Source organism: Acanthaster planci, linkage group LG17, assembly GCF_054643075.1.
Source record: "Acanthaster planci isolate LZ-2023a linkage group LG17, COTS_SCS, whole genome shotgun sequence".
NCBI classification, from domain to species: Eukaryota; Metazoa; Echinodermata; class Asteroidea; order Valvatida; family Acanthasteridae; genus Acanthaster; species Acanthaster planci.
Genome location: NC_141793.1, coordinates 162,903 through 177,458, shown reverse-complemented (window position 1 = coordinate 177,458; position 14,556 = coordinate 162,903). Strand labels below are relative to the sequence as shown.

The window sequence follows — 14,556 nt, the reverse complement described above, 5'->3', positions numbered from 1 at the left end:
AAATTTTTACAAGATTCAAATCCTCTTTTTTCTTTACAAAAAGGAAAAAATGCCACAAAATTATTAAAATTACTTCTTCATAACAGTCCGGAATAATTTGGAGAAAGGTAATTTTGTGAGTAAATTAAATAAAATGTGCTAAGGGTAATTCTTGCAAAATCTTTCTCACCTACTTGTCTAAGTTTTGCAAGATTTTTCCATTAATGTCACAAAACAATGCCCCGAAATGATCACGTTTACATCTACATCCCTCTTCGATCTGTAATTTGGTGGAGTTGCATTCTTTGCTGAAATCTTAAGAAACCTTTAAAGAATAAGCCTTGCAAAAATATCTAACCTTCGCGTGTTTTGCAAAATGACCGTGCACCGCAGGCGACAATTAGCTGGTGGTGCGCGCAGCCGAACAGCATGCTGGTGAGGGCGCTATATTCACAAGAGACGACACTGCCAAAAAACAATGTCTGTGGCCGCTGTACAAAGCCAGTCACATGTATGTCACAGTGGGGCCGGCCGTGTGCGGTGGCACATGTGTAAATAGTAATACTGAGTGGACGGTGGTCGCTTTAACCTGCTTATTGTCGCGACTTCATGTGTCATCAAAAATTCAGTCTTTCAGGAATCGCTGGCACACCTACGTGATGACATTGATGCCGTAAGTACAATAGATTTTGCCTTTATGATGCCACACTTTACAGGAATAAAAATAATAGGCCTAGTTCTTCAGTTGAGAGTGATGAGACCTGGAGAAAGGAAAAGACCTCCTACCTCCCTGCTAGGATCAACACTACACCACAGCAAATATATTCCCATAGACGGCAGTGATAAATTCCATACTTCACAAATATTTTAAAAATACAACTCTCACTGGTGTTCAGGTTGCACAGAAAAATGATGTTCCACATGTCCTCTTTCATTATCCTTTCAATTTAGTGGGTTGACCAATGAATTTTGGAGAGATTCTCACCCGAAGCAGACCACCCCTAAAATGAAGGAAATTTCACTGCCCCGGAAAGTAGCCATTTTGAAAATTCATCCTTCTGCAAAATGGCACAAGTAATGCCACTTTTGGAACCGATTGCATCCAAATTGCTCAGACTTGGAAGCCCTGAGTGTGGCCCAGAGGTCCGGTGTCATATTTCTTCAATTCCCCAGTTCCATGGCTCTCAGGACCGTCTAATATACATGTAGAATACTTTGAGTGTACATGTATAACTTTTATTATTGAAAGTACACATATTTCAAGAATTCTAAAATTGCATGTACTGTTCATGTAAATTTACTGACATGTGCATGAGATGCCTGGCCTTGTAATTTGAGAAGGCCAGGCACTTTGATGCATCATTAACTACCATAGATGAGAAGGTAAAATCCCAGTCTTTCTTGTCAGCTTGACAAACTTTGGCATATAAATATTTCCAGAAATCTAACACATTGCATGTACACTTTATTTACAAACATAAAAACATACTGTTGTTAGCCTATTAAGCCTGACACAAAAGTCCATGAAAAACTTGGTTCCTGATAAACTGGTAACTTTTGTGTTAAGTTCTTGTCAGTTGCTGTGGAGATCAGTGGATTTTCAAAGATTTAAGACTTGAAATTAGACTTGGACTTTCTGGACTCGGACTCGAACAATGAGAATGCAGCTATCTCCAGGACTTGGCCCAACCCCCCCCCCCCCGATTTTTAACGTGCAAGACTGTGGTCAATGTATATGTATGTATGTCTGTGGTGCCTTGGCATGTGCAAAATGGGAAAACAGGACACGACAAGGTTTTGAACCCTCCTTGGTATGTTTGTAAAATGTAAAGGTAGGGTAATTGTCAAAATACAAAAGGATTTGCACAGAATTATGCAAATACATGCTGTTTATGGAATTTTGAAAGTTTCCATGATTGACTTGGTAGGTTACAGTTTAATGAGTTGAAGTTTGTGTGACATGTTACTCATAGCAGACTGCCTGAAGTCATTAAGTCTGTTATGTGTCTGTGCTGGGTCCGATGTCCAGGAGTGAAGCGGATATCGGACCCTTCAGTTCTGGGGGTAGATAAGTGACACAAATTCCACTTTTTTCAATCAAATTTTCCCTTGAGAATGGGAGCAACCGTTAAGCTTGAGGTACCAAGGCTAAAAGAGGTTTTTACACCAAAAATCATAGAGGGTTTCCTCACCATTCATCCATTTTCTGCCCAACGATCGCAACTTACTGTGCATTTTGTGTGCATCACACAGTGTACATGCAGCGACAGCCAAGGGCCAGCACAGCCGAGTCAGCTAGTTCCGCATGTCATTTCGACTATTTTCAGAGGTAGCAGTGTTTAACCTGTCACAGCTAGCACATCACCTTGCTTGATGGTATCCCTCCAGTCACTCAGTTCAGAGGCCACTCATGTGATAATAACAAGATTCCACCCCCTCCTCCATTTATGGACAAACTAAATTGGCCATTGGCGTGTGCATGTGAACTGAGCATGTGATGCACACAGATTGTTCAGTACAATGTGATTGTTGGGAAGAAAACAGGAGATAGGTGAGTAAACCCTTTAACATTTCAAAATAAGGCTGGTCTTAAATTCCAAAAACCAGCGTTAATTACACAGTTTTCAAGAGCTATACATGTAGGTACCTTAAGGTTGCTCTAACATGAAAATTTGATTGAAAAAGTTGAATTTGCATCACCGGTGATGATACCTAAAAGGCTGGATTCCAAAACAGATAGCATTGCAACCCCATATAAACAAACATGGCCACAAGTCACAGAGATTTGTGACTTTAGAACATCCTGTAGCATACCCCACAGTTCTTGGGGTAAACCTCCTAAACATGGCGAATATCTTTTCTCCATCAATCATGTTCTTATGCTCAGCCTGGGCCTGCCACCTAGCCCAGATTGGACGGCACTTTCGGTCTCTTCAGTTAGGTTTATGTACCTGTATGAGACCTGGGTGGGACCATGAGAGGGCACAATTTTCCTAGCAACGGAGGCTCATTTGGTGGGAACTGCACCACAGGAGACTATGAAGTACACACATCACGGTTGCGTCACTACCAGTAAATCAACTCTCCCCACCAACATGCATGACATGGCTCTTTTTGACCAATGAGGGGGTGCTTTTGCTCAAGGTGGATAGACCTTCATGCACATTTCAGAAAGAATTCCATGATGTATGATGATTTACACTTATCCAGGCTTTTCTTTCCACATCTAAAACTGAATATCTCTTCATTGTCTTCTTCACTCATTATCATCCTGTAATTGGCACTAAATGGGCTGTTGGATGATCAGATAAATAAATTAAATAGATGTAGATGTAACATATGGGTGCCGCTTGACACCCTTTGCACAAATGGACCGTGGAGTTGAAGAAACTTTATGACACTGGTCTGAATTTTCAAGTGTTTTCTAAGTGAATACCAGCAACATTTTCACTGTTAAATTTTGACCTTTTAGGACACTGTTTTATTGCTTTGAAATAGTCCCCTACAGTGACCTATACTAGGTCACTGTAGGGGACTATTAATGGCATCGGTAATAGATTTCTTTCCATACATGTAGGCCTACCGGGTACATCTCGACTAACATCCAGGATATCAAGTAATTGTGCCATTGCATCTTGACTGTTAGTGTTCCTTCTCGTGGCACACTTGAAAAAAATCGCCCAAAACCCCAAATAAACATTTGAGAAGTTCTGTAAACTTAATCATTTCTGTTGTTACCTCAATTTACATACACTTAAACAAAAGTTTTTTAGAAACTTGTTGGTAATTTTTGGGCAAGTTCAGAAGTGTCCATTTTGCACTGAAGAAAAAAAAATTGAGAAATTGAGCCAAAATAAAAATTTCATTGGAAAGTTGTAGTGGGTGAGTAAAAGCAGGAGTTTTTAATTAGATTAGTGGGGTTTTGATAAAATTTCACTTACTTTGAAGTAAGTTTGAGTTTAAAATGTTGCTCCGGCAAGGCACTGGAGACAAAAAATCAAACTGTGCCAAATGTAGGGGGCTTCAACGATAGATGAAGGATGTTGCCATGACTACAGTAAAAGATGAAGGGATATATTGTTTTTGTTTTTATTGTAGGAGGAAGTCATTAAGAGAAGACGATGGAGCAAGGCGTGGTCAATGAGTGGGCAGCATCAGTGGAGAGCACAGAACCTGAGTAAGTTCCTTCCCAGCACCAGGTTATTCGACGACAAGCGGGATTGAGAAAGTGAACTTTATTCCTGCAAGTTTACTTATTTTCCCCTGTACTATTACATGTATCTTAATGCCAACCTTCCCAGATCCTTCAAACTCCACCAGGAGATTTGTGGAAGATTGAGGAAGGTAGAGCCAAGGCCAGCCTCTTTGAATTCAGACGGGACTTGATGTGCCGTATCATTTTGGGGAGGTTTTTTAGGATTTGGAAAAGTTTCCAGGAACCACCGTCTTTCTGTGCTGTTCTTACATCTTGCTGCTTGAATAATTATTACTTTGTCTACACTTTGTCAGCTCTGACAAGTTTGGCCACACGGAAAATGATGAAGATGACTCTGATGTCAGCCATAGCACAGACAGTAAAGGTACATGTAAGTTCTTGTACTTTGTCCTGAGACTCTGTGTAGAAAGGCCCTACTGGTAGCTATCTGAAAAAAAATGAACAATTCTGTACAAAACCTTTGTACTGTGACTTCCTTTGTCTGACAAATTCGATCATTCAATGCAGTTTTCCACTAAGGAAAGATACTGCTTAAAGTTTTTGTTCATTTTTTCAATTTTTATGATGAAGTCATCGCTCTGTTTCCACTGCTGACGTTAACACCTAGAGTCAGTGATGACATCCGTATTTTATCTCCTTTTGTTCTTTTCAAGAAGCAGGCTCAAGAGAGACTCAAGTTCCAGTGAGGACCCATGTGACAGCCACTCTGACAGTGATGAGGAGCAAGAACAGTGGATGGAGAAAACAGCAGGTAGGTAAGCTGTCACTTGCCAGTCATATTTGCCATCTGTGAAGAAATCAATTTTTTTCAGGTAGATTTGGCCCTGTTACTTCCTAACGTCTTAACCCTAAAAGAGCTTGGTCACATTGGATCACGTCACAACCTGCGCAATCCCCCAAGATTTAGGCTTTTCAATGCTGGATTTTTTTTACAAACATTGTATGCATGACTTTCCTTCTCAATGCAAATATTGAAGTTTTATCTTAATCTGTCTTATGATTTGACAGTCACTTGGAAGTTGAGAATGGCAGCGGAAAATTTACATTGGTTGGTTACTTGGTTGACTCCCCTCAGAAAAAAGGTGCTGTGCAAGAACGGTATGTTGGATTTCACAGAAGTGGTGTCAGAATAACTTATTAAGAAAACTCTAGAAGGCTTCTGGAAAATATGCACCCTTGATAATATAGGAAAATATGTTAAAGGGGTAGATTCCCTAGCCCCTCCCCTCAGCTCTTTAAGGTAAAATTCAGAGGTTCTTCAAGAAATTTCCACTCAGCCAGAGTTTTCACAATTTGTTTAGTTGAGAAAGCAGTTACTGGGTACCTACTGTTGTTTGCACTGGGTGAAGATGGACCTTTTCTGAATCAGCTGGATTAGGCTGACAGAATTACATGTACATAAGTCTGTGGCAGATGACTGAAGCCACTCACTTGTGGCTCTAACTGTCTAGCCTCAGCCACACCCTTTGTAACCCACAACTCTGCTGGGGACATGCTCAGACAAAAGTACATTTATTACAATGCATACAGACTTAACTGCTCCCATTTTGTTACTGTATTTTTACCAGGTGTTAAAGGTGATAGCAGCGTGGTTGGTCCCCTGCCCGTAGGGCTCAACTTCTGGTATCACTGGCCTGATAGAGTAAGGCGGTAGCAGCGTGGTTGGTACCCTGCCTGTGGGCTCATCTTCTGGCATCACTGGCCTGATAGAGTAAGGTGATAGCAGCGTGCTTGGTCCCCTGCCTGTGGGCTCATCTTCTGGCATCACTGGCCTGATAGAGTAAGGTGATAGCAGCGTGGTTGGTCCCCTGCCCGTAGGGCTCAACTTCTGGCATCACTGGCCTGATAGAGTAAGGCGATAGCAGCGTGGTTGGTCCCCTGCCTGTGGGCTCATCTTCTGGCATCACTGGCCTGATAGAGTAAGGTGATAGCAGTGTGCTTGGTCCCCTGCCTGTGGGTTCATCTTCTGCCCCAGTACAGTAAGCCATCTCTTGTTTTACGACAATAGTAGTCAGGATTTTGATTGTCGCAACAGTTTGTTTAAAGGTACCGTCCACCATGTGTCTTTTGGTGATTATATTCCTTTGAAGCAACAAAATTACTCCAAATCTGAAGAAGGGAACACAAGACCGAACCTGATGAAGATGAAGTTTCAGCTTAATAGTGAACGCTCCATATTCTGAGAAAACTATTCTAGGACTTAGATTTCAGATCAAAAAGTTGCAGAGTCAGGTTTTAAATTGTGCCTGAATTCAGCATCTGGGAAACATTCTCATATTCATTCAAATGCAGCTACACCTTGTCACCCCTTAACTGATGAATTCTAGAAACTGCTAGTGTCTGTGCATCGTGTCAACGCTTGCACCCATTTCTAATACAATGTAGTGACTTTCCAAAAACTTGAAAAGGCGCCTGCTTGAAATCTTTGTTTCTTCATAATGATTGTTAGTCAGAAAAAACAGTTTCTCAAAATAGTCCTCTATCTAAGCCAAGTATGCTTTACAACAACAATTTTTTATACCTTTTCGATAATTGCAAATGATAGACTTTACAATACTTTTAACCTATTTGTCCTTGCACAGGGTTTTCAGAGTCATTGAAAATCAGTCATGGTGCAAGTGGACTGACCGATGAAATCTCCAAAGTGAAAAGGCAGGTTACGTCATAAGTAGCACAGGTAAGAGTCCTGTGTTTCATATCATTGCGGCTTTCTTTAAGGATGAATCCAGGAAAGGGGGAGGGGCCAATTGGGGTCATGACCCAAAAAGGGGTAAAAATTGTTTTCTTTTGAAAAAATGAAAGGATCTTTTTGGTCTATTTAATTTCCCTTCTTTTGAGAAGTGGAAATGTAGCCTAACCCCACAAACAACTTTAAAAATTAAAAAAAAAATAATTGGCCCCAAGAATAAAGTTTCCTGCAAAACATTGGGTCCTGGATGCACCTTTGGGTGCTTGTGGCTAGCTGTTAGGGCAACCCTGGACTGAGGATTGTTGTGTACATTGTATCAACCAAGCAAGATGACAGGGATGAGGTTAAACCCTTGTAACTAGGGTAAGCTAGTTGAATGCACCCACTATACTGGAATTGTTCACATTTTCCTAGCCTAAAGTTCGTTTTCCTTCATGTTTCATTGCTGTTTCATGACAAATTACCTTTGATCAATGGTCCACATTTTCAAGATGTATTTTTTTTCGCGGATGTATTTTTGTTCGCGGTACCCGCTGCTTCATTTGACTCGGACCGGCCAGCCGACCCGGCAAGCTCGGTGGTCGAGTGGTTAAGACATCTGCACTAGTAAGCAAGAGGTCGTGGGTTCGAGTCCCACCCGAGTAAGCTTGTGAGGTTTTTTCGCAAGCTCTCGAACAAGCACTGAGCATACAGTGCTTATTAATATACGTTGGGTAAGGGCAAAACCTGTTATATAAAAGGTCCACATTTTCTGAGACATGTTGAACATGTTCAAGGAGCAGTTAAGGTTTCATAGTTTTAATAGTAAAACTCATGAAATGAAGCATCTAATCATATACATAAAATACCTTCAGACCGACAACAGCAAGAGCATAATTTAAGTGAAGTCTCCATTCTTAATGACCATGAAGAAATGGCTGCCTTGTCCCTTGGGGTTTTATGATTTGCTCTGCAGCACTGCTCTACATCAAAGAAGATGGATCAGGAGGGGGGCAACTATGGCAATTGTCCATCAAACATTATTTGGCCCTGTTGGTCTGTTTATTGCATTTCTAACTCGGTACAGTTCAATTTTTCTTCCTCATAATATTGCGCATTATGACAAGCCATTAGTAGAAGCCAAGGTGCATATTATGTGAAATTCAGATAAATTCCCGACATCCTTGTTTAGGGAATATTTTGAGAAGCAAATTTTACATATTTTCTCAAGTTTTATTTGATAGAGCACTGAGAACTGTGTTTCCAAAACATTTCAAAAATAAAGTCTGAAAATTATAATCACATACATTATGGGGATTTTTTCAGGCTTTTTGAAGGTGAGCAATGAATATATACAAAAATTTAAGTGTTAAAAGCTCTTATTTAAAGAAGGATCTACCTTGATTTTGACAAATATTGAACCCAAACACAAAAAGGGGCCATGTTGTAAACACTTAACAATATTTTCATTCACCATCTAAAATTTCCGTTTGTGTCCAACTCAACAGACTTGTGCAGACTGTTGAAATTTTTCTGCCCACACTTTTGAAATCGTTGATTTCTATAAGAGCTGTTGGTCTATAGATATTTTAGGTTTGTAGTCTTCCCTGATTGACGTTACAGTATTACTGTAAAACAGCGCCCTCACTTGTTAGGAAAAAGGAAAGAGTTTTAAGTGTTTAAAAAGTCACTTTTTGATTCACTAAACCCTAAAGGGGTGTCTGGAAAATATATTTAACAAAGAGTTCAAATCACAAATGCTTTCAGAAGTAATGGGCCAGCAGTGCCCAAGGAATCCTCTTGTCATAGTTCATTTTCTGACATGAAAATGGAAGAAAAGCAATAGACACTAATAGTTTTTTATTTTAAAAAGTGTAAAAACAAGGAGCGTACAAGGATCCTATATTTTTGGAAGAAATGGCTCAATTTCTGCTGCAACTTAGTTGCTTTCGTGATTAATTTCTTCCCCAGGCCTCCTCATATGAAGGCTGTGGGTATGCCCCAGGAGAAGCAGACCATGATGCTGATGAGAAGAGCGCCCTCGCCTCCTTCAACCTGGAGAGACGGAAGATGGAGGACAAGATACTATGGGAATTCACAGAGATAATTCATGAGAATGTCAAGGAGAGGAAGTAACTCAGATAGATGCCAGCCTATCCTCCATCACTGAGAAGGAACAGTTTCCAAGATTGCATGAGGGATCCTCATCAGAATCTTAGGCATTGATTCACAAAAAGGCAAGGAAAGGACTCAATCTTCTCAGAGATGCAGTTCCTTGCTTCCACCTTAGTAAAGGAGCAAGTCAATCAGCATTTGTACGCTACTCAAAAGATCAAAGGATCATATGTAGTGATTAATAATTTAAACAAATGGTATTCACCTCGCAAAAAATGAGCATCATTTCATTTGGCTATTTTCTGGCATCAAAACAAAAACTTCTGCTACAGAGTACGGAAGTCTCACGACACTGAAAAAGCAAACTTTGGTCAGCACCTTGCCCAGGTCCTTTACGGCCCTGAAATGATGTATAAAAAAATAGAGTTTTAACCAAGTAACGTGAGGGTGCTGTTCATGAGTTAGAATGATATCGCTGTAATTTGAGAGCACTGTTTTTGACTCTAGACACTTTGATACTACTTCATTTGAGGACTAAAAGCTTGTAACTATTGCAGGCTTTTAAAAATTGAATGATGTTTCCGTTCAGGCAGCCAAAATACCAGCACTGTTCAGTTAACCAAGTGACTGTTTTGAACCTCGCTTTTAAAATGTTCGCCCCCCAAACAGAGATTTTGACAAATAGGAAGAACCACCAACATAGGGCTGGATAGCTCAGTTGGTAGAGCACTGGTACAGTGTTCCAGAGGTTACAGGTTCAAATCCCACTCCAGGCAATTTCTTTGTTCATCTTTTTCCTTGGACAAAATTGTACATGCATTTTGTATTTTCCACGTTGTACATCCACATTTTCAGAGCATTAGAAAAAAGTCTTTCACTTAAAATTAACACCAAACTGCAAGTTGCACATTGTTGGCTCAGTATTGAAACGTCATTACTGCAAAAATGTAATTTTTGAAAACATTTTAAGGGCCTTACTCTGTGTATGAAAGAAATATTTGATTCAAACAGTTTATATTTTAGTCATAAAACTAGTTTTTTGCAGCCAACATGTTTAATTTTCAACAAATTCTGTTTCCCAAATTAATGTCTAAAACAATGTTTTTCACCCAACACTTTTTAGTGTATTCTAAGGACTCTTTAGCACTGACATAAAATTTGTTTCATTTGAAAATATTACCTTGCAAAAATGCTTTGTGTATATGTAAAACAATCACCTGTTATTGCTATAACAAGTTAATTTCTATTTGCAAGTGAAATAAATGCTCATTTATTTAAACAAGCAGAACTTGTTTGTACATTTATATTTACTGGTAAACCTGTAGTACTTTGCCACTTAACCTGGACTTTATCTGGACCATTTTACACTGCCAGAGTTTAAGGTACATCTGTTTCCATCTTTAGATTTTACATCACAGCCACATACTACATGGAAGCCCTGTCAATCTTAAACATCTTCCAAGCTCCTTATAAAGTTCCCTCTTGGAGCATTTTAGTCTCAATCGTATAAGGGCTACAATAAACCCAATAGCAATATGGAACATTAAGATGCTCTAATACTGATAGTCCCAAGCCCTCAGCCATCCACTCTACCCTTCCTATCAGCTCTCAGACTTCCAGCCCCTAGGACTTTCACCCTTGCCTATCTCCAGTACAGAGTTTGGCTGAAAAATATTCTAAGTCCAAACAATGGAAGGTTTAACATTTAGAAACGAACACATTTCTTCAAGAAAGTGCCGTGGCATAGCGGTTAAGGACACTAACTGCAATGCACAAGGACCTGGGTTCAATTCCAGGTGGGCATGCACAATTTTGTTAAAAAACTTAGTATATAAAAAAAAAAAAAAAAAAAAACTTCCTTTTCCGGGGACCCCGGGATTTGAACCGGGGTCCCCTGGCCTGGCAGCCAGCTCGCTAACCACCAGGCCGTAGGCCTCTTGATAAATATAAATTCGGAACTTATATTTAAAGGTTAGGATTGCGCAATTTCAAAAAAAGGTCAGAGGGCAGACCACATTTGCATGTATTTAAATAACAAAACAGGAATTTCAATATGTTAAAAGACAGAGAATAACAAAATATTCAGACCTCGTATGTATTTCAGCATATTTTTGGTCAAATCTAAATATGTAAACCTTTCTATATTTACACATCCAAATATTCAGTTTTTTTATCATGAACCCGTCACTAAAAATTCAACTGTGTTGGTTGAAACTGGAACACAACTTGTAGAAAGATTCTGCTAGGATTGAAACGTCTGGTCCTCTGAATTTTTCAATTTAGAGAATATTTCACAATTTTTGGTATCTTGATATAAACATTTAAATTTGTCAGCTTTTCTGGATGAGTGGAGGCGCTACTTCTGTGATGTAAATCAGGGAATTCAGGCACAATTCAGTTCTTTTTTTCCTCTTTCCATTACCATTGTGTGATTAAGGTAGTGTTCGGTTCTTTTTTCCTCTTTTTATTACCATTGTGTGATGTAGTAGACTTCATGGAATGGTAATAGCGCCCTCTTTGGTTGGTCAGCATTTTTTAGCAGAGCCTCTGATGCAGCAAACACAACAGAAATTCCTCCTGCCGGGATTGCTAGGAGAAACCAATCAATGTCAAGTTCTGTCAATTTTATTGTCAGTATAGGACTATAATGTTAGAATTCCGGAAATACATGTATATGCCAAAGTTTGACAGTCTAGCAAGAAAGACTGGGATTTTGCCTTTTCATCTGAGCTAATTACTGGCGTGAATGAGATGCCTGGCCTTGTAATTTGTGAAGGCCAGGCACTTAGATGCATCATTAATTTTACATGAACAGTACATGCAATTTTAAAATTCTGGAAATATGTGCACTTTCAATAATACAGCCTTACAGGTATGCTAAAGTGTGTCAAAACTTGCTTGGAAGATTTTTATTCATGCTGCAGCCATGTGCCTACCTTCCAGAGTTGACAAGACTGAGTTGACTTGGGACCAAGTTAACCTGAGACAGAGTTGACCCGGAGCAAGTTGATTCCAGACCAAGTCGGTGACTTCACACTGATGAGTGTGCAGTGTTTTTACATAGCCATGTTTCTGACCATATCCAAATCTTTAAAAAGGTAATTCATAGCATTATTAACTGATCTACACCATCCTGATGCAGTCGCGTCAAATATCATTTCAAAAATTCAAATATGCACAGCATGCCAAAGTGAAGTTGGGTTAGCACTCAGAAAAATGTATTTTTGACCTTGTTGGACCATGTCTATTCCTTCCTTCATGGTTGGACTTGGGACGAAGGATGGCCTTCTAATGCACGTGAACACATCAGACCCAACGACTTGCTTGGGCATGCATGTTGGAAGGGCTAAACAATTTGCAAGATGAGTGCAAATTAAATCTAAGTGGGCAGATAGGCCTACGATACTCGTCATCTTCACAGAAATGGGCCATGTACATGTACTGTAGGGATGGCTAGTGTTGATATAGCCTAAGACATAGGCCTAGGATTACGATTAGTCTCAACATGGTCTCAAGGACTAGGCTTATGAATTTTATTCCTGTACAGTACAAGTGTGGAATGATAAAAGCAAAATACACTGTACCATGGAGAAATAAAACATTCTCCATGACTGTACTTACTCCATATCACGTAGGTGTGCCACCGATTCCTCAGACTATTTTCTTGCCGACACTGCATGAAGTCGCGAAAATAAACGGATTAAAGCGACCACCGTGCCCTCAGTATACTACACACGTGTACGTGTGGGGGCGCACCCACATGTTCAAGTTTGCAGCAGTGGGTTATTTATGTCTTACGTCCCACAGACATTTACACTACGCGCCCATAGTAAACTGTGCAACATCCCACTGAAAAAGCGCCGCCTGTTGACTCTCGTGAAGAAGTTGGCCTCCGTTTTTTTCACTGGAAATTTAAGATTATGGCCAGAAGATCACTTTTCGTTTCAATTTCATGGGAGTTGGCCACGAAATTTTTTTTATTCGCCTTTGAACGGAGATACCCCTAAAACAGCAGTAAAACTAAGTATTCATTTCTGAATGTAGCCTCCCGCCTCTATCCAAAATAGGTCCGCAGTTTGGGGCTTTTTGTGAAAGAAATGTTATACATGGAACATGGAACCGGACGTTAAAGCGCAACTTCAGCGATCGGATACTTTTCAAAATCACGGTTACCGGTAAGCAAACTATGCCGGGAACAGCATTCCCCCCCCCCCACCTTTGTGTTGGTCATTAATTGCTCTGAGGAATTCTTTTCAGACAGCGAGGTGTTATGTGAGGCCGAAGTGTGTATACTGAGGGATCGGACCTGTGGGGGTGTAGCCCTGTCCCATTTCGTGCCTGGTATTTAAAAAAATCTTGTAGGATCCGGCAGGCTTACCCGAAGAATTCCGAGCATAGCCCACGCGCTCAATTCATGAATAATAATACACGAATGCACTTCGGAAGACCGCGCGCCACGCATGCCAATATACGGCTTTCGACAGTGCGCATGAGCAAAATGGCTAGTGGTAATTTTGTGCGTGAGGTGATATATGCTCGGAATTTTTCGGTTAAGCCTGCCAGATCGTTGAAATTAATATGTTAAACAAAAAAAAAACTTGTATAACACTACAAAATAGAACAACTCGTATTAAGACTTAAAAATGGTTTCACGATCCAAGTCACCAGCAAAATACGGTCATAAAGTTTGACTGATTCATTAGCGTATCTTGAGGGAGCGGAGGGGTCAAATTTCCTTGTTGGTTGACATGTTTGTAATTTTGGTAATGAGTTGAAAGTACCAGCATTTTTAGACAGGGTAGAACCACCTGATCTTGGTTGGGTACGGAGTTTTTCTGTAATACGAGTAAAAAATTGATTGGGGGGAGAGGGGGCGCCAAGACCTGGATATGCATGTACGCCACTGAATACATGTACATCTTGCTGGGTTACACCTTAAACCTTATCCCCCTAGGGGTTATGTATTTCAATCATATTAAATTAAAGGATTTGGGACTTTTAGGGTTAATCTCTGCACTAAAGGCTACAATTCCAATATTCCTTTTTCCCCACTTCATGCAAACTACTTGAACTGTGTTAGTGAACACATTCTTATACTGCTAAATAAAACTGTCTAAGGTTACTGCAAAAGACAAAATATGATTCGATGTAATGTCCAGCTTAAATATGAAGAAGTCTGACTTATTGCAAAGTCTCGTTTCCTTGGAAATTAAAAAATCTGTGGAAAGTTTGATCAGTTCCGGGACTCAGGTGTACAAGTTAGTGGTGCGATCTCGTAAATCTTGCCGTGGTCTTCATGTCTCATTCTTCTTGGTTTCATCTAGTCCGTCTGGAGAAACTGCAGAACGTCCTCCAACAACCCACGCTCAGCAGGACTAGGGGGGACTGCCGAGACAAAGCAGAAATAATCGCATTTAAATCAACTTTTCTCACACACAGACAGTAAATGAAATCAATTACAGGTTGAGACTGGTGCAGTCAAGACAATGCTTTTCCGGTCAGCAGGGGCGTATCCAGCTTTTTAAATTGGTGTGGGGGTGGGGCAATTCAAAAACGAATAAAGCTTTGGGCTCATTCA

General features: G+C 40.1%; 2 protein-coding genes across 11 annotated transcripts in view; one reads left to right on the top strand and one right to left on the bottom strand.

Moving 5' to 3' along the window:
- Positions 1 to 256: 256 nt before the first annotated feature.
- On the top strand, positions 257 to 10,266 carry LOC110983763 (uncharacterized). Of its 9 annotated transcripts, none has more exons than XM_087147716.1 (9): positions 317 to 652; positions 2,233 to 2,530; positions 4,078 to 4,156; positions 4,489 to 4,565; positions 4,855 to 4,950; positions 5,204 to 5,293; positions 5,764 to 6,174; positions 6,778 to 6,872; positions 8,835 to 10,266. In XM_087147716.1, exons 3-7 carry the CDS (start codon positions 4,101 to 4,103, stop codon positions 5,847 to 5,849), a joined length of 405 nt encoding a protein of 134 aa, XP_087003842.1. In that variant the 5' UTR covers positions 317 to 652; positions 2,233 to 2,530; positions 4,078 to 4,100; the 3' UTR covers positions 5,850 to 6,174; positions 6,778 to 6,872; positions 8,835 to 10,266. The 9 variants fall into 9 exon arrangements, with proteins under 9 accessions (XP_087003840.1, XP_087003842.1, XP_087003845.1 ...); XM_087147713.1 differs by having other exon boundaries at positions 318 to 652; positions 4,852 to 4,950; XM_087147718.1 differs by having other exon boundaries at positions 336 to 652; positions 4,489 to 4,559.
- The window catches only part of LOC110983823 (glioma pathogenesis-related protein 1-like), a 9,847-nt gene continuing 2,936 nt past the window's right edge, over positions 7,646 to 14,556 (bottom strand). The window contains exons 5-8 of one of the 2 annotated variants that reach the window (XM_087147710.1): positions 12,600 to 14,363; positions 11,915 to 12,066; positions 9,244 to 11,567; positions 7,646 to 8,918 (exon numbers count right to left, since the gene is read on the bottom strand). In XM_087147710.1, the coding sequence (XP_087003836.1) occupies positions 14,299 to 14,363 (65 nt within the window). In that variant the 3' untranslated portion in view covers positions 7,646 to 8,918; positions 9,244 to 11,567; positions 11,915 to 12,066; positions 12,600 to 14,298. The remainder of the gene's footprint in view (positions 8,919 to 9,243; positions 11,568 to 11,914; positions 12,067 to 12,599; positions 14,364 to 14,556) is intronic. The other variant, XM_087147709.1, reaches the window with a different exon arrangement.

Excerpts from the sequence above, each read along its gene's own strand:
- LOC110983763 (XM_087147714.1), top strand. The coding sequence starts at position 4,101 with ATGGAGCAAGGCGTGGTCAATGAGTGGGCAGCATCAGTGGAGAGCACA. Across the intron at positions 4,157-4,488 it reads GTGGAGAGCACAGAACCTGA|CTCTGACAAGTTTGGCCACA; the intron begins GTAAGTTCCTTC and ends ACACTTTGTCAG. Across the intron at positions 4,951-5,203 it reads ATGGAGAAAACAGCAGGTAG|TCACTTGGAAGTTGAGAATG; the intron begins GTAAGCTGTCAC and ends ATGATTTGACAG.